Source organism: Amblyomma maculatum, chromosome 6 (genome assembly GCF_055883805.1).
Source record: "Amblyomma maculatum isolate TAMU_Amacu chromosome 6, ASM5588380v1, whole genome shotgun sequence".
Classification (NCBI taxonomy): Eukaryota; Metazoa; Arthropoda; class Arachnida; order Ixodida; family Ixodidae; genus Amblyomma; species Amblyomma maculatum.
Window position 1 is genome coordinate 172889642 of NC_139349.1, and position 19151 is coordinate 172908792.

The window sequence follows — 19151 nt, forward strand, 5'->3', positions numbered from 1 at the left end:
AAAATTAAATATTTCTTTCGCCGATACTGCCTTCCATAAATTTTGGTTACGAGTGCACATGCATGTGTGCACAGTCACAGGCACGTTCAAACATAAAAGCGTACTATACTCCGTTTCATACATCAAGTGCAACATTGCCAATGCTACAGCTCTTGTTTGCGCTCTCCGCATCCGCAATGAAAAATAGTGCCTACTCTTGACGAGAGCAAATAATAGTTATTTTGTCTGCAAGCTTAATAAGTCTTACATTTGCCATCAACTTCATAAAGAAAACCTTTTTTAAGGAGAAAAGATCGGATGCGGTGAATTTGTATGTTTTCCTCTTAATTTCTCGCGTCTGGTGCATATGAAAGTTATGAAAGTAAGATATGGTTTACTGCTAGCTCACCTCCCCTCTTTGCCTATTGGTTAGTCCTCTTTCATAGCTATGAAGCTCTGTGTCAGGTGTGGGTGCGTGTTTTGCAAAGATTATCTAAAATGTCCTCCATGATGTGTTTTTGATGACTGCATGATTTCCATTCCTCGATGACAGGTTTGACAAAGTGTAGTTAGCTGTTTATCTCAATGTTCCAAACATTCTGCAATTTCACTCTCAAATTTCTTAGTACAAGCTTCTTAATCTTTATGCAGTATATTCACCCTCTGTAATTTACCATTGCGGCTAGGTAACCTGGTTATCTCTCTTCAGCACCTTTCAAGACAGCTGTCCCGCGTTCATAAAGTGTAGGGCTTCTGACGAAAGGAACTTCTTGGAAGTCATAGAAATAAATGAGACTCACAATAATGAGCTATCTAAGGTATGCATATATATGTCCATCGCTCAGAGGAATGCTGTCAGCACGCTGTTAGAATAGGTCTTGTAACAACCGCTGCCTGAGGTGGTCCTCTAAGGGGGGATGCGGGGATCAGATCGCGAAAATCGCGGAAAAAATCGATTTTTGAAAAGTGTGCTTTTCGGAATCTACAACATTATTTCTATGTTGTCCTGAAATATGATCACCAAAAAACAAACTCTAAGTAGTCTAAATAAATATATTTATCGGTGCCGGCGTCAAGATATTCTTCCCAAACTGCGAAAAAGCAGCCAAGTTCAGGGCATAACTGCTTGACTTTCCCGCCACGGAGCGCCGCCATTTTGGCATCGTTGGAAAGCCCGACTCTTCAGCTCTTTGTCCCAACCCCTCCCTTCCTTCTCCGCCAGCTAGCAAGCGCACAAAAAAGGAATATCCGCAGGACGGCAGCACGAAGCAGCCAATGAATACCGCGCCCCGATTGGCTCTGCGCCGCGACGTGTTGCTAGGCGCCTCCTCATTGTCTGATGCCGCGGCAATAATGGCAGCCAGCGCAAGGAGCGTCTGCTTTGTTCGCCGCTGGAAAGCAAATTCTTTTTCTTGCGTTTCGAGTCTTCGACCACGTGCAATGGATCAGCGAACGTTCGAAAAGAAGTTCCGGACAAAGCATGCTTATGGGAAGCGAAAACGCAAGCCTGTTACAGCAAGGAAGAAGCGGCGATCATCAACAGGTGGTTCTACCGAGCCGAGCGTCCGTTCGGAATCGGCGGAGTACGCGCCCAGCGTGCTACGCGATCTCTCTCCCAATGTGCTGTGCGATCTCATGCCGAGTCGGGCACCAGCCAGCGATTGTGAGAACAACCAACAGCGTGCTGCGCTGTCGAGGCACGGGTGCAATGTTACTTCACCAGCGATGATCGACATGCCAGTGAGCGTCGCCGCACGTGTGTCTCGCCGTGCACGGACGTGCCACTGCAAGTTCGTCGGGTGAGGCACCAGCCAGCGAAGGTGAGACGGGCCACGATTTCTCGCCGTTGAGCCGTGGGCGCAACGTTAATTCGCCAGTGAGGATCGACACGCCAGTGAATGTCACCGTATGCGAGCGTCCCGGCACGAACTCGTCGAGCAAAGTGGTCTTGCAACAGTCATCACTGCCTGACTGCAGAGCAGTGGAGACACGTTTCCACGATGTGTTTTTCAACTCCAAAATGTGTCCACAGCCGACAACCGCGAGTGAAGGCAATCCTATGCCATCGACGAGTTACGGTGTTCGCGGGCGCGCGCTCGCTTTCGCAGACGCGCCGGCGGCCGAGCCATCGACGAGTTACGGCGATCGCGGGTGCACGCTCGCTTCCACGGACTCGCCGGTGGCCGATCATCGCAGTGACGAATATTCACCCAGTGAACGTCGCACTATTCAAGCTCACCTCAGAACACGATTTGTGTCTGCGGAAACGGCAAAGGTGCAAGCATCGAGTGTTTGCGAATCGCTTCGCGTGGTTTCAGCTACGGAGCGCAAGTTTGCACTGACTGACTCAAGAGAAGATACCATTTCCGCACCTCCAGAAGAGGAATTTATGCTTGTGCAAGTAGCAGCCTTGAACTCGCTGATTAGTTCCATGCTTTGCCCAATATGTCACCAGCCTGGCCTAACAGTGCATCGGGAAACTAAATTAGGGCGAAGATGGTACTTTCGTGTATTTCCTGTGGTGCCCTCCAATCTGAATGGTCTTCACAAAGGCAGAGTGGTTCTAGAGCCTTTGATATCAACATCAGATCAATTCAAGCGATAAAGAGCATTGGTAAAGGACCAACTGCTCTCAATGACTTCTGGGCCACCATGAATGTTTCACATAGAGGATTACACCACAAAACATATGAAGAGCATCTAAAAAAATCTTTCAAGCCTGCTGCAGAAGCAGCTGCAAACAACATCTTTGCAGATGCTGTAGAGGCAGTGAGAAAGGTGTACACAGAAATGGAAACTACCTTTTCAAGGAATATTACAGTCGTGTACGATGGCACGTGGCTGACACGTGGCCACAGTTCTCACACTGGCGTAGGCTGTGTAATTGAGTTTCATACAGGGCTTGTGTTAGACTGTGTGGTTCTCTCGAACTTCTGCCTTGGATGCAGCAGACAGCCAGCTGAAAGTGACCCCACTTATGCTGAGTGGAAGCAACAGCACCAGTGCCAGAAAAACACTGATGTGAATTCTGGACGAATGGAGGTGGAGGCTGCACTGCAGCTGTTCAGGCGCTCTTTGAGCAAGAATGATCTCCGGTACACAAACATATTCTGTGATGGGGACAGCCGCATGTTCCGCACTCTGTGTGACGAAGAAGTTTATGGTTTTGTGCAGCTCTCCAAAGAGGACTGCATAAATCACGTGAAAATACGGATGGGTGCTGCACTTCGCTCCCTGGTCAGCAAGGCTAAAAAAGGAGAGCCACTAGGTGGAAAGGGGGGCCTGACACAGCAACTGATGAAAAAACTGACTGACTACTATGGCCTCGCTCTGCGGAACCACTCAGAAGTTGAAGAAATGCAAAGGGCAGTAATGTCGACCTATTATCATGTGACGTCGACGGATGGTGAGCCCCATCATGAGCTGTGTCCCCCTGGCCCCCTTAGCTGGTGCAAACATCGATCAGCAGAGGCAGAAGGACAACCACCACCCCCTCACAAGTACAAGTTGTCACCGAAGGTCGCTGAAGCACTTCTGCCAGTGTACCAGCGCCTCTCAGACCCTCAGTTGCTGGCCCGGTGCAGGGGAGGCAAAACTCAAAATGCGGCTGAGAGCCTCCATTCAGTGATTTGGTCACTATTATCAAAAGACCAGCATGCCTCACTGTTCGCTGTGGAAACAGCAGTGCACGAGGCGATTTTGAAGTACAACTCAGGCAATCTGAGAGCATATTCAAACCTGTGCACAAGATTGGGCCTGTGCCCTGGAGCCCTTTCTCTTCAGCGGGCCGCCGAGAAAGACTCTCAGCGCATTAAGAAGGCCCACAAAGCCCATCTTTTGAAAGGACAAAGGTCTAAGAAATTGCCTGCTGCCAGAGATATGAAATTTTACAGTGCAGGAGCATTTTAGACAGTGTGTGCCAGTTTGGAACTTTCAAGCTTGTTTTCTGAAAACTTCGTTTTGAACTTACCACCTTGCTTGTGGAAAGCGCAGCATCGCAATGGGTGAATGGATTTTTATCCCGTTTGTCTTGTTGTAATTGCTGATATGTGCTTTACATCAAGACAGTCTCAGATTTGCTATTTAGGCTCACCATTTTTTTTATTACACAGTAATTAGAGCATGATACCTTCTAAACATAAAGAGAAGATCTATAATAAGTCATTTAGGAAAAGAGCAGAAAAGCTTAAAAAATTTTAAGGAGAATGTTGACCTAGGCCGCACTTCTTAGTAACTATTAAGAACATTTACAGACCCATAGCCCATTTTGCTGTCATGCTAGGCTTTCCACGAGCAAGCAACATTTTACCAACATATAAACAATGGTAAAATAAAAAATACTGAAGCTATCATTTTGAAACTTTATACCTTTCTGTTTGATGCTATTTCAAGCCAGCCTGCCAAATTTCATCCCTCTAAGTCAAAAAATAAAAAGTTTGCTCCGATCCCCTCATCCCCCCTTAATGGGGTGCCATGTAACTACAGGCACTGACAGAACTCTTGATCATGTTTTGTGATGATGCTGCCCTTGCATGCATATAGGTATACATTTCAGAATATCCAGTGCACCACTTGATCACTTGCCACCAATGTTTGTGCAAAAATGTATTTTTCATGCATGTTAACCAGCATGACTAACAGACAGACCCTGTGCACAAGCCAAAAGTGCCACGAGCCAAACGTCACGAGGCCACACGACATGGCAGGAGCTGCTAACTCGAGCTTACAAGGTTACATTTTGAAATATGCTCTGGGACGTTTCAGCTCCGAGTAAGAAAGGTTACTCCTAGCCATGTAGGTACATTTGTACAGTTAGGTTAACACAAGGTTTACAGAGGTCTACATCAAGTTGTCTTTCACATAACACGGCAGCCTATGACTGCATGCTAATGAATATGCGTGAGATAACAGAGACATGAATTAAGGAATTAGAGATTAAGTGTGTAGCAAAGGGCATGTATAGTCGTGAGAAAAAAGTAGTATACCCCACGCGCTGCGAGAAAACTGCCCACCAAATTTTTCCGACAGAAAAGCAGTTATTTCTGAGATATGCATTACGTACCCTCCTTGATATACTTGCCATCCTGTGCAAGCAATTTTGTGTGGCACATATTTTTATAGACCAACACCGATCTGTGACGTAAGCACGATGCGGTGGCGCTACTTTCACCAGGCTGAGTCGACTGGGGGTGAAAAGTAAGGTTAGCGCCCATAGGAATACACGGAACTGAAAGATTTCAAAGCAGTTTTCTCATTTCACAGGGCACATATGATGTCGTAATTTCGCACAGAGCAACCATGAACATCCTAGAACAGATCGTGAAAGTATGAAACGTCATTACCGAAGCAAAGTAGCTTTAAAACACCACGAAACGTATGAGGGTGCGAGTTGGGAGGGCGACCTATAAAAACCCATGCACAACTTGCCGCAACGTTTTCTTGGTTCAGCAGTGTTGAACCCTTCTCATTTTTTAGTGAACGTCTTGTATCACGCCCCGACATCGCCATGCATCGCACACTACATTCCCTTGCAAGTACTGCAAGTCTGACAACTTGTGGGACTATTCACAGCACGATAAACTGACCGCGCACGGTTGCAGACGACCATGCATAACCTGCGCTAGCAGACGCTCCGGAGTTAGAGGCGGCCGCGGTGGGTATTGCCAGCAGCGCTGTCGTCTGCTGCAATGCACGAATCTCGTTTGGTCCGTATTGTCGTATGGCGTTTGACGACTGCTTTTTAAATGTAATTCTGTCTAGGATGTATCACTTAAGTGACAGTATTATCAAGCTAATTTACTTCATGCGGCAGCATATCAGAGTCTAAACAAAACTAAGCGACATGAGCATATTGGGGGTGTCTGGATTCGGGGGTTTTTAAAAGTAGACCGCCTCCGCAATGACACAGCATACTTCACAGCACTGGCCAATGTTTAACGACAGGTCACCACTTCTGGTGCTCTGGGAAACGAGAAAAATGTTGCGCTAAGTTATGTTTACATGTGTTTCTATGGGTCGCCTTCCGAACTCGCACCCCCATACGTTTCGCGACGTTTTAAAAATACTTCGCCTCAGTCATGAGATTTCATACTTTCACGATCTGTTCTAGGATGCTCACGGTTACTCTGCACCAAACAAGAACATCATAGGTGTCCCGTGGAATTAGAAAACTGCTTAGAAATACAGTCGAACCCGGTTATATCGAACCCGGATATATCGAATTTTGCGTATATCGAACTCACGGAATATCCCCTTGAAAATCCCATGTAAAAGTATAGGAAAGCTGCGTCATATATCGAACTTAATTTCACCGGTCGTTCGATATATCGAACTCCGCACCACGCACTGGAAAGTGTGCCTTCCCCAAAGACGATCGCATCACCCTTGGCCGTTTGCCGCGTGCGGTTTTCAAGCCACGTGCGGAAGGAATGAGATGGGACAGTTCGGCGATGGCTGGTCTGGGCAGCGCCGCACCCATTCCACAAAGGCGTGCACATCTGCAGTTATCGTTTTCCGCGCACCAACACATGACGTTTGCAAGGCATGTGCGTGGGTGTGCCTATCCTTTTGCCAAGCTATCTCTCTCCTTCAGCATGCGCTACGCATGCGCCAAGCCAGCTCAGCCCATTTTCAGACAGGCGTCGACGCTTTCTCCAGCGTGTGTTGCGAACCCTCCGCGCGCGCGCGGCGGCTGAGATGGCTATGGTGCCTGCGGACGTTAAAAAGCGGCAGCTCTCCCTTTGTTTTTGTTTTTTTTTGGTTTCTTTTTGCAAGTCATCCTTTTTTATCGTTGTGCTGTTCGGACGTTAAGAAGTGGCAGGTTTTTCTCTCTTTTTTTTTTGCGGGAGGCGTTTATCCTTGCATGTATGAATGAACGAAAGCATGCGGTCAGCTGCTGCGATCACGACGCCCGCCCGAAGCGCGGCGTGATAAATCGAACCAGGCTTGTATGTGCAATCAAGCCGTCACGGGCACTCTGCCTAGTGCGCTCCCCGCCACCGCAGGAGCTATCAAAAGATAAACGCGCCCCGACGTTATCGCTGCGCAGCATCTTGGCACGCTGCCAAGAAATGAGCTGTGGATGAGACGACCGAAACGGAGTGATGCGCGCCATCGACATGCAACTGAAAACGCTCTCGATTTCTGCCGCGGCAACACAGAAACCTAGTTTAGAGCTGCCGCGGTGGCTCGAGCAGCGAGAAGGAGTTTAAAATTTTTCACTCCATTGCTGCCGCTCGTCCCTGAGATCGCTCAATCGCTTGCATGTGAGCGAGCTGGCCTTAACAATTTCTTTTTTTTTTTTTTTAAATTCTCTGTGCAAAAGTGCAGGGTGGATTCATTATGCGAGTGGGTTGCTTACGCGACAAATACGGTATCGTCTTTTGGCATCGTAAGTGCCGTCACAAGCCGATTTTTGTATATCGAATTATCGATATATCGAACTATTTCGCGATCCCCTTCGAGTTCGATATATCCGGGTTCGACTGTATTTCGGTTCCATGTATTCCTATGGGCACTAACCCTACTTTTCACCTCCAGTAGGCTGCGACGCCGTGTTTGTAAACACGATGTTGGTCTATACTGAAAAAAAATGCAATCGTTGCGGTTCACTTGGAGTATACCATTTTTGCTCACAGGTGTACATTAACGGGAATCCGCAGTGGTATCTGCAGACAAGAGCCATTAACACTGGCCCATCATACCCTTACAGGTGGAGGTTAGATGTCTCCCTAATTTTTTGTCTACTCAAGGCTTAAAATATTTTCTTCGTTCTTCCAGGTGAGGAGGATGTGAAAATGATAGCATCGAGAATGCCCAAGAAAATCATTAACGAGGATGCTGATCTCAACAGCGCAAGAAAAATATTTCACAGAATATGGGTGACTAGCAGTGCTAGCAACAGTTGAAGCTAAGCAGAAAGGCATGAAATTGAAATGCAACGAATGCAGAGATGTGTTGCGAGACGATCAACTGTCGTGTGCGATATCTGTCTCCATTAGTTTGATCAAGTGATCGGCCAAAGTATATGGGGCTTGTGGCTTTGTGAGAAGTGCAGTGTAGTAGCATAGATGCAACCTCGCCCATTAACGATTTGAGTGCAGTAAGTGCATTGTTTTGCTTTTGTAAGATGTTCATGGTTTCCATGCAAACATTGTGAGAAATTTCTTTCTAGTGAATGTTTGCTGAAATGGGAATACAATGTGCAATAAAACTAGTGTCTTTTTGCTATTTAATTTTTCATGTATACATTAGTTCTGTGAAGGACTCCACAGGCTAGAAAGAAATGTAATGGCATGCTTTTTGTTACTTGACACCATCTTGTTGGCTCAGTAGATAACAGTAATCGGCTGCAGAACCCATGGATTCAGATTTGATTCCAGCCACAGTAGAGGCAATGCCACCAGTTGTCATAACTCACGAGGGTATAAGTAAACTTATCGACAACATTAAGTTCTCAAGCGCTCCTGGGCCAGACAACATAACTGCCAAAATACTTAAGGGAACTGTTAGAATTTCTGGCCACTTCTTGCAAATTATTTTTTAACAGTCTATTTCAAGTGGTGAAATACTAAATGATTGGAAAACTAGCAGAGTAACCCCGGTATTCAAAGCAGGCAACCAATCTGATCCTTCTAATTACCAACCGATTTCATGAACATCCATTGCATGCAAGCTGCCAGAGCACATTTTGTACTCGCAGATAGCATCGCACCTGTACAATAATTCTTTCTTTTACGAAAAGCAACATGGATTCAGAGCAGGCTATTCATGCGAGTCCTAACTTTTTCAATTCACCACAGACCTTAACTTCAACCTAGACTCTTTCTACCAAACTGACACTGACGTCATCTTCTTAGACGTTTCTAAAGCTTTTGATCGTGTTGCACATCGGCGTTTAATGGCAAAACTCTCGTGCCTTCACATTGACCCTGTAATCTTAGTATGGATTGACTGTTTTTTCCTAGATCACTCACAATATATACGATTATCGGCAACCATAGCTCGGAAACTACTAATGTCATCTCTGGTGTTCCTCAGAGATCGGTGCTGGAAACACACTTTTTTTAATATTTATCAACAATCTACCCAATACCATATCATCTTGTATCCGCCTTTTTGCAGACGATTGCGTCCTTTACCGCTGCATATCTACTAACAATGACTAGTTTCTGCTTCAACGCGACTTAAATCTCATATTAACCTGGAGTTCTACATGGTTAATGCAACTGAACATTCCCAAATGCAAGTCCATGCATGTATCAAGAAAGCATAACAATCTCAGATATCCATACTCATTAAATTCTACACCACTCACCGGAACAGAATCATACAAATATCTTGGTATCATTATGAACAACAAACTAACCTGGTCCGAACATATTGAAAAATTTTGTACAGATCCTTCCAAATTGCTTGGTTTTATCAGATGATCCCTCGCCTTTTCACCCCCTTCCGTCCGTAAACTCGCCTATGAAACTTTCATTAGTTCTAAATTTGAATATGCCTCGGCAATCTGGAATCCCTATGAGACCTATCTAATCAATCACCTAGAAGCCATCCAAAATCGTGTGGCTTGTTTTATCACATCCCATTATGACAGACGAGATAGCATAACTAATATCAAGACATCTTTCAATCTTCAGCCCTTGGCCTTTCGGTGAAAAATGTCACAGCTTTGTTTATTTCATAAATTGTACTATAACTTACCACAGCTAAGAAACTCTGTCTTCCATCCACCTTTTTAACTCCTTAAGCTTACAATGCATACACGGCTCCACAAACTCGTTTAATAAATCTTTCCTACCCATCACCATTGCAATACGGAACGAGCTGCCCGCTTCCATTGTCACAGAAAGAGAACCCAACAAATTCAGGCAGTTATTAACAGTGTATTTCAGGTACTGAATTATGTTCCACAGTTCATGTGTGTGTATGTGCATTTTAATCTCTCCGGGTTGTTCTTGAGCCGCTGTGTCTTATGTTGATGCGTTGATTTCATTTTTTTTTTTTTTTCATGTATCTTTTGTATCTTATCACATCCCATGTATCTATATGTTTGCATTTATTGCTCTTATTCTGCTCCATATCACTGGCCAAGTACTATGTCACGTCTGTTCCCCCCCTTATGTAATGCCCTAACCTAAGGGCCTTTAAGAATAAATAAATGATGATGATGATGAATAGAGGGAAAACTATAGGCTGTCAAGCACCGTGCGATTCCAGTGCTTAAAAGAACCTCAGGTGATTAAAATTATATTGGAGCCCTCAAATATTGCGTCCCTCATACCCTAGCTGTTTTGGGACGCAAAACCATATATATATTATATATCACATCATAGTCTGAGTAAGATGCTATTCATAGTCAGTTAATCATACATAAAATGAGCAGTTTTTTTCTGCATGGGACAACAGGTGTTCTACAATTTTATTTTAGCCTTCATGAAGAATGCCACACTGGCTCCATACGGCCTTCTGTCAACCCTTGGTATATGTCTCAATCACACGCCGATTATGTATTTGTCTAAGGGCACCTGTGCATGCATGGAGGGGACTGTTACCTTCCATTTGTCAGAACTGAAATGCATGATACACACATTCCTGTAATTCAACTGCCTGCTATTTCAACTGTCCAGCATTGATGCAAGCTTCAAAGAAGTGCAATTAGCAAATAATTCCAAGCAGGAAACCATACCAAGAAATGCTACGGTTTCGTCTTCAACAACTGTTCCAGAACTATAGTTAGCCAAATGTTGCACAATATGGATGAGAGGTTACAAAACCTAAAGAAACGCACACCCTACAAGTGGTATGTAGGGTGTCACATCCTAAAGTGATATATACGAAGGATACTGCAATGGAGGGCTCCAGATTAATTTGACTGCCTGGGCTTTGTACCTTGCATTGACATCTCGCAGCAAACAACTGCGTTTGCATTTCACCTCTACCAAAGTGCGGCTGCCATAACTGGGATTAAATATCACGACGCTGGGGCAAGTAGCAGAACGCAATGCTGAGATGTCACAGCATGTACGTACATGCTATACACGTCAACCTCTCCAGCATTACAGCTGCCACATGCATGGCAGATATTCATGTTCAGCTTTGAACTGACAAGCTTAAATGTGTGCCATTTGCATTTGCCTAGCATGATAAAGCAAAAGAAACTAAGGAAAAACTAAAAAAAAAAAACATAATTTACACTGAAAAAAGCACTAGTCATTAACACATAAAGCATACTTGTTCCTTTATTGATGATAAAGTTGCCTTCAATAACAGCACAAAGGCTGAAAGAAGGTGCTGTGCCTGGCAGCTAATATTTTCAGCTGTAAATGCGCATCTTGGCGGTGTGGGCTGGGCACTTATTTTTCTGTCCATTCCAACATGCGAAAACTACATGATGCCATTCCCAACTCTGTGCAACGGTAGGTTAATGTATTGACGTTCAAATTTTTTTCGAAGCTTCAAAACAATAGGCATGTACTTTGTAGAAACAGCGTATTTTCCGAGTTTTGAGCTCCGTAGTGCAGTCTGATAACAAATTGTCAATCACTTATTTTGGTCTGACTGTTGCACAGCGCACGTCAATAAGTTCCCATGACGCTCTCTTTACGCGACGTTTTTGGACTTACCACTGAATAAACACTGACATGCACGTGGAACATTGGCGATCATGAACACGCTCAGCACACTCATCACAGCACTGACGTAGTCCAGACATCATGCACCTCACGGAAAGTACAAACCGGCACCTACATGCCTACACCTCCAGCCGTACAGCAAACCAAAATGACATGATGCTTGGACTAGAGCATGGTGGACTAGCAACACGCAGGCAGTACCCAGCAGCTTTTTCAGCGCCGCTTGTATGTATACAACTTGCAGCACCGCAAAGCAGCAGCAGAAAGCGACGCATCTCATCACAGATGGAAGTGAGGAAACTTTGAAGAATAAAAACTACATAACTACCGTCGTAGACTATAATCCGCAGAATAACGGACCAAATGAGCGGGCGTGCGGGCCACGGGCTGGCCGTCATCGACACCGATCACATATGCGCTTGCACTTTGGCCGTATTGCCACTCTGCCATGGCCCAACTCAGGTAAACCTATCATCATGCCATCACGTGGACTATTCTATCACCCATTCTAGGCTACATATGACTGCTGCTACACACACCCGGGGATCTCGGATCTGTCCGTTTTCCGACTTATCTTGGAGAAAAACACATTGTGTCCGTCGGACGTAGCACCACCGATCGGGTCCGTCCGCCGTACCCCTGAAAAATATTTCCTGAAGCCATCCGGCTTTTCTGACGTATCCCGAAGAAAAAAACACCAGGTACGTCGAATGTACCTTTTAAACCATTGATCGGTCCGTCCGACGTACCTTTAGCCACAGCCTTTTGTTTTACACTTCAATCGTTCAAATATTGCACCAGTGATGTCAGGGTGCAGCTCTTATGCACCAATTTGGCGGCTGAACCGCATCGCAGCTGGTGCTGTTGCTAGTGTAGCCAAGCGCCAAGAACCAAAGAAAATTTCTCAGAAGAGAAAGAAGAGCCACGCTTGTCTTTCAAATTGTTTCCCTCAAGTAGTTCTTCTCAAGTTCTTCTCAAGTTGTTTGCCTCAATATATCGCAAAAATGCTTAAAAAGCTGCGCACAAATTTTGCATTAGAAGTATTGTAATCGTCCTTAGAATTTTTTCTCACACCAATAACAAGAGCAGTGCTCTAAATATGGCTGCATGCGATTCAATTAAGGTACATCAAATTCCCATGGTAACAAACAAGCCTACATAAGCTCCACAGTACTAATCGCTGCACAAGAATACCACACGTTTAATCAAAAAAATAAAACTAGTAATTTTGTCAAGCACAAACGTTTCAGTTTCAGTTTAGTCGTTCAGTCGTGTCCGACTCTTCGTGACCCTATGGACCATGTCACGCCACGCTTTCCGGTCTCTCACTATCTTCCTAACATCACATAACTTCATCTGCAGTGCCTCGAGGATGTCATCTAACCAACGCGTTCGCTGCCTACCCCTTCTCCGGCGACCCTCAACCTTTCCCAACATCAAATCTTTCTCCAGCGACTCCTCTCTTCTGATCAGATGACCAAAGTAGCTGAGCTTTAACTTTAAAATTTGACCCTCCAATGAGCAGTCAGGGTTTATGGTCGACAATATCGACTGATTTGATCTTCTGGCAGTCCAAGGAACTCTCAAGAGTCTTCGCCAGCACCACAATTCAAACGCGTCAATTCTTCGGCGGTCAGCCTTTTTCACAGTCCAACTCTCGCATCCATACATCACAACTGGAAAGACCATAGCACGAGTTATACGGATCTTGGTTGGCAAACTAATGTCTCTGCTCTTTACTAGGCGGTCAAGGCTAACCATTGCTCTCTTTCCCAGAAGCAGGCGTCTCCTAATTTCATGGCTGCAGTCTCCTTCCGAGGTAATCTTGGAGCCCAAGAACAGAAAATCTGTCACAGCTTCCACTTCTTGTCCATTGATGCTCCAGGACTTGATAGGGCAGGACGCCATGATCTTTGTCTTTTTAATGTTCAGTTTAAGCCCGAACTTCTCACTCTCTTCTTGTACGCGGATCAGAAGTCTCTTGAGTTCCACTTCACTTTCTGCCATTGAAGTGGTATCATCCGCATATCTAAGGTTGTTGATACGTTTTCCAGCAATCTTCACTCCAGCTGAAGACTCGTCCAGACCGGCCTTCCTCATGATGCACTCTGCATATAGGTTAAATAGGCAGGGCGACAGTATGCAGCCTTGCCTCACTCCTTTCTCGATCGGAAACCAATCAGTAAGACCATGCCCAGTTCTGACTGTGGCCTCTTGCCCTTCATACAGGTTCCTGAGGAGACAGATGAGGTGAATTGGAACTCCCATCTCTTGGAGAGCTTGCCACAATCTGCTGTGATCTACGCAGTCAAACGCTTTCGCATAAACAATAAAGCAGAAGTAGATGGGTTTCTGGAACTCTCTTGCTTTCTCCATGATCCAGCGAAGGTTAGCAATTTGGTCTCTAGTTCCTCTGCCCTTGCGAAACCCAGCTTGCACGTCCGGAAGCTCCCGATCCACATACTGCTGAAGCCTACCTTGGAGGATTTTCAACATCACCTTGCTAGCATGCGAAATAAGCGCGATCGTGCGGTGGTTGGAACAATCTTTGGCACTGCCTTTCTTTGGAATGGGGATATAAACTGACCTCCTCCAATCCTGTGGCCACTGCAGGCTTGTCCAAATCTTCTGACATAATGTATGCAGAATGCTAACAGCGTCATGGTTGAGGTTTTGAAGCAACTCAGCTGGAATGCCATCAATTCCGCTAGCTTTGTTCTTAGCAAGGCTGGCTAAGGCCCATTCAACTTCACTCTTCAGGATGCCCGGCTCGAGATCAGTAATCACAACCGTCTTATGTTGGGTTTGCACATTCGGGTCCTTCTTGTACAGTTCTTCTGTGTATTCCTGCCACCGCTTCTTTATATCTGAGGCTTCAGTGAGGTCCTTGCCTTGTTTGTCCTTTATCACGCCCAGCTTAGCACAGATGCTTCCTTTGATATCTTTGATTGTCTTATACAGAGCTCCCGTGTTCCTTAATTGGCTGTTGTCCTCAACTGCTTGGCACTGTATGTTCAGGAAGGCATTCTTATCTCTCCTTGCTATTTTCTGAAAATCCGCATTGAGAACCTTGTATCTTTCTCTTTCCCCCATAACTTTTGCCATCCTCCTTTCCTCAGCTATTTGCAAAGCCTCTTCAGATAACCAGTTTGCTTTCTTGCATTTCTTTTGCTTTGGAACTACCTTAGTAGCAACTTCTTGTATTATATCACGAACATCAGTCCACATCTCTTCGGGCTCTCTGTCTTCCAGATCTAATTCTTGAAATCGATTCCTCACTTCCACAGCATATTCTAATGGAATTTGATCCAGATCATACCTGAAAGTCCTCCTAGTTTTTTGCGTTTTCCTCAATCGAAGCTTAATTTTGGCAACAAGAAGCTGATGATCGGTGCCACAATCGGCCCCAGGCCTTGTTTTTACTGCTTGTATAGCGCTTCTCCATCTCTGCCGGCAAAGAATATAATCGATCTGATTCCTGTACAGACCGTCCGGTGAAGTCCATGTGTACAGGCGTCCCTTGGGCTGTTGAAAATGAGTATTCGCTATGGTCAGGTTGTTTTCTTGACAAAACTCTACTAGCCTCTGCCCAGCTTCATTTGGCTCGCCAAGACCGAACTTGCCTATAATTCCGGATATTTCTTCACTCCCGACCTTAGCATTCCAGTCTCCTATGAGAAAAACGACGTCTGATGATGGGGTGCGGTCTAAAAGGCGTTGTAGCTCCGCATAAAATCTCTCAACGTCAGCTTCTTCAGCAGCAGTGGTCGGTGCGTAGACTTGCATAACTGTTATGTTGAAAGGCTGACCTTGGATCCGAAGTGAAATCATTCGGTCGTTTTTGGGGTTGTACCCTAGCACTGCTTTGCCCATTCTTCTGTTTACTATGAGAGCGACCCCATTCCTTCTCTTGGATTCGTGCCCACAAAAAAAGACATAATGGTCGCCGGAGTTAAATTCTCCCATTCCGGTCCACTTGAGCTCGCTGATACCCAAGATATCAATGTTCAATCTGTCCATTTCTCGCTTGACGACATCCAGTTTACCTTGCGTCATAGATCTTACATTCCATGTTGCTATGTGATATATCTCCTTGCAACATCGGACTTTCCGGTCGCTTCCCGACACATCCACAACTGAGCATCCTTTTGGCTTTAGCCCAGCCGCTTCATTCGTCCTGGAGCTACTAGGAATCGCCCTTTGTTCATCCCCAGTAACATGTGGGACGCCTTCCAACCTGGGGGGCTCATCTTCCGGCGCCATATCATTAATGGTATTGTGACTGGCCATAGGGTTTTCTTGGCAGGAAATACTGGAGTGGGTTGCCATTACCTTCTCCAGTGAATCACATTTTTTCAGAACTCTCTGCCGTGACCTGTCTATCTTGGGTGGCCCTACACAGCAGAGCTCACGACTTCATCGAGTTTCGCAAGCCCCTCCGCCACGACAAGGCAGTGATCCATGAAGGGGATCACTGCCTTGAACTGAAACGTTTACTGAAAACAAAAAAAAAAGTGAAAACTGCACTTATAAAACGGCAAAAATTTCACCAAACAGTCATAATAAAAAGTATGAAAAGTCGAATGCATACATGCACTTTTTCTACAGGCTGCATAGAAAGATGGTGGTGGAATTCATTTTTCCCTATAATACCACATTCCATAAGAATTTGATAGATGAAGCATGATCCAATTGTGCAATATTACCTCCGTGTAGGATAATGCAGGGTTGAAGCCATTGACCGTAACGCTTGCAAAGTCAGCGAGCTTTTCGTCCTTGAACTTCTGCAGGAGCTTCATCTTTGATCCAGGCCCATGGAGCAGGAGGCTGAATCCTTCCCTTGAAAGAAATGCACAGAAGACAAAAAGAAATGATTAATGTAGTTAGGCCAAATGCAAACTGGGACAGCCAGGACTTTGGTTTCAGTTTTGAGTTCCCCATACTAATTAACATACAATTAAAACCTACCACAACTTGAAAGACCATTTGTCATAAACATGAAGCCCTGCCTTAACCAAGCCATACGAATGCATCTACGTGGCCTAGGAGCAGTGTACTTGGCTCGAGATTGTAGGGTCCCAGTGGGTTCGAAACCCTTATGTAGGGAAAAAAATTAGGAGGGAGTGTACCACCACATGCTCAGTCTCCGCAAGCCATCCTCTAACAACACTGCCCTCTCTCTCCGAGGGCCTTCTTGTGCAATGAATTTTGAGAATTTGGCCCGCATAGTTGCAAGGCTTCAAAACAGCATGATTCTCTGCATGCACGTGCTGCGGGGCAGCGGCTGTCTAACGGCAATAAGAGTAGCAGTAGAGGAGACACCAGCACCAAAGAAACACACCGACAGAGAAAATTCTGCAATGCATTCAAGGTATTCTCTGTTGGATTCTCCTATTCTGAGGGAAGCATTACACAGGCCTCAGGGAAGTTGTGTCAATAATAGCACAACAGAGCACAGCACAGCAGTATCAAGCCTGGCAACTATGCGGGCCAAATTCTCAAAATTCATTGCACAAGAAGCACTGGGAGAGAGAGGGCAGCGTTGTTAAAGGACTATCCAGCATCGGAATATCACAAAAATTTTTATCGTGGGTTGAGCACTTCTTAAAAGGGCACGTACAGTTTACATGTGCTAACAATTATAACTCTTCTCTCTCTAGCGTAAGATCAGGTGTTCCTCAGGGTGCCAGCCTGTCTCCTTTATTGTTACTAATAATACATCAATGACCTGCCTTCTAAAATCAAATCTGAACTGAGATTATTTGCTGATGACAGCGTCGTATACCACACTATAATCAACCAAGATGACACATGCGCGCTCCAACATGACCTGAATGTTATCACACTTTGGTGCGACACCTGGCTCATGCCTTTAAATACCGACAAATGCAAGGTCATGACATTTTCCCACCTCCAGAGCCCGGCTAATTCTACATGCTACCTGAATTCTTTCCCTGTTACCCACGCAACATCATACAAATATCTTGGTCTGCACATGACACCATCGCTATCTTGGACAAAGCATATCGAAACTATCTGCTCCGAGGCTTCGCGCACTCTAGGCTACATGCAACGTAATCTAAGTGATCCATCACCAGAAATTAAAAAACTGGCTTATTTAACTTTCATCAGACCAAAACTTGAATATGCATCCGCTATCTGGAATCCGTCACAAGCTTACCACACCGCTAGCATTGAAGCCATTCAAAACCGTGCTGCACGGTTCATCACCTCGACATATTCAAAACGATGCAGCATCACTTCATTAAAGAAAGACCTTGAGCTATCGTCCCTCGCATCACGCTGCCTCATATCTCGTTCGTGCCTTCTTCATACGTTTTATTATTACTCACGGTCCAGACACGAGCTTCTAACACCACCTCCACAAAGATCTTCCCGTCTAAACCACTGCCAGTCTTTAACACGCCTTTCTACCCGCGCCCTAGAAATGAATAGCTTGTTCTTCCCCCCCGCAATAGTTCTATAAAATTCCCTGCCCGAAAACATAGTCACCTGCACAGATAGAACACAGTTTCGCGATAAACTGAAAAGTCATATAAGCTAATATGCCATTCCAGCTGAACAAACTATACTCTGCCTTATTTTGAGCCTTTTATATTTTCCCTTTGTTTTCCCCTGCTTGTTCTGTTTTTCTTGTACTTGTATTAGTTTGCATTGTATTTGGCTTCATCTTTTTTAATATATATAACGTTCATGAAACGTTAAAATCTGTAACCTGCCTCCCCTTATGTAATGCCTTTGGGCCCTTAAGGTGGAATAAATGAAATGAAAAAAAATCTGGCCCCAACCTTAAGATACACTGCAAAGAATGCGAGATATGCAAACAACAAAACATACCTTCATGATGTGCAGGTAACGAAAAAGCAAAAAACAACAGCAAACAAACAAAACAAAGATAAGCTGCCTTTAGAGATCTTAAAAGCTGAGGCCATCAAGGTTTCTTGTGAGCAGTGTGTCAGCATGCCGACTGTGTTCGTATCAAAGAAGGAAGCGGACTTCCTACGCACAGCTGTAGGCAGACGAAGTGAACAAAGAGGATGCGCAGATTTTGAGTAATATTTCAGTCGACAGAGCAGCGCTGCCCTTGTCCGTGATTCGTTTGTGCTGTTGATTTCTCTGCTGCTGCTGCTTCTTATGACGCACAACGAACTAGCTCAACAATCCACCCTATTAATGTCTGGTGGCTCCGGCCAAATGTGAACTGAAGTGGCCTCATGTTTCAATAAGCTGCAAGTAAGGTGCATCTCAAATTTCTATTGCAGGCGTGACGATAAGCGGTGAGTGAAAGCAGAACTCAGCTAACAGATGCCACTGCTGTGTCACTCGATGGGCCAATTTCTCATGATGCTTTGCATTTTATTTATTATGACTAGGCTTCAAAAATGTCAAGTGATGCCTCTTTCTAGTTTTTTTCATCCATGGATTCCCATCTCAACAGTGCTGGCGAAGCTGGCAGCTCCTGCCAAATCAGGTGTGACATGTAGTCTTGTGAAGGCACACAAACCACTGAGC

At 45.1% G+C, this 19151-nt stretch overlaps 2 protein-coding genes across 2 annotated transcripts in view; one reads left to right on the forward strand and one right to left on the reverse strand.

Annotated features, from left to right (window-relative positions):
• Window positions 1-19151, reverse strand: part of Orc2 (origin recognition complex subunit 2) — a 78720-nt gene that overhangs the window by 50799 nt on the left and 8770 nt on the right. Inside the window, exon 7 of the mRNA XM_084607672.1 lies at window positions 16325-16457. Within this exon, the coding sequence (XP_084463798.1) occupies window positions 16325-16457 (133 nt within the window). The remainder of the gene's footprint in view (window positions 1-16324; window positions 16458-19151) is intronic.
• On the forward strand, window positions 2757-3888 carry LOC146187419 (uncharacterized). The gene has a single exon (XM_084605773.1). It carries the CDS (start codon window positions 2770-2772, stop codon window positions 3886-3888), a length of 1119 nt encoding a protein of 372 aa, XP_084461899.1. The 5' UTR covers window positions 2757-2769.

Coding starts and splice junctions, on each gene's coding strand:
- LOC146187419 (XM_084605773.1), top strand. CDS start 2,770: ATGGAAACTACCTTTTCAAGGAATATTACAGTCGTGTACGATGGCACG.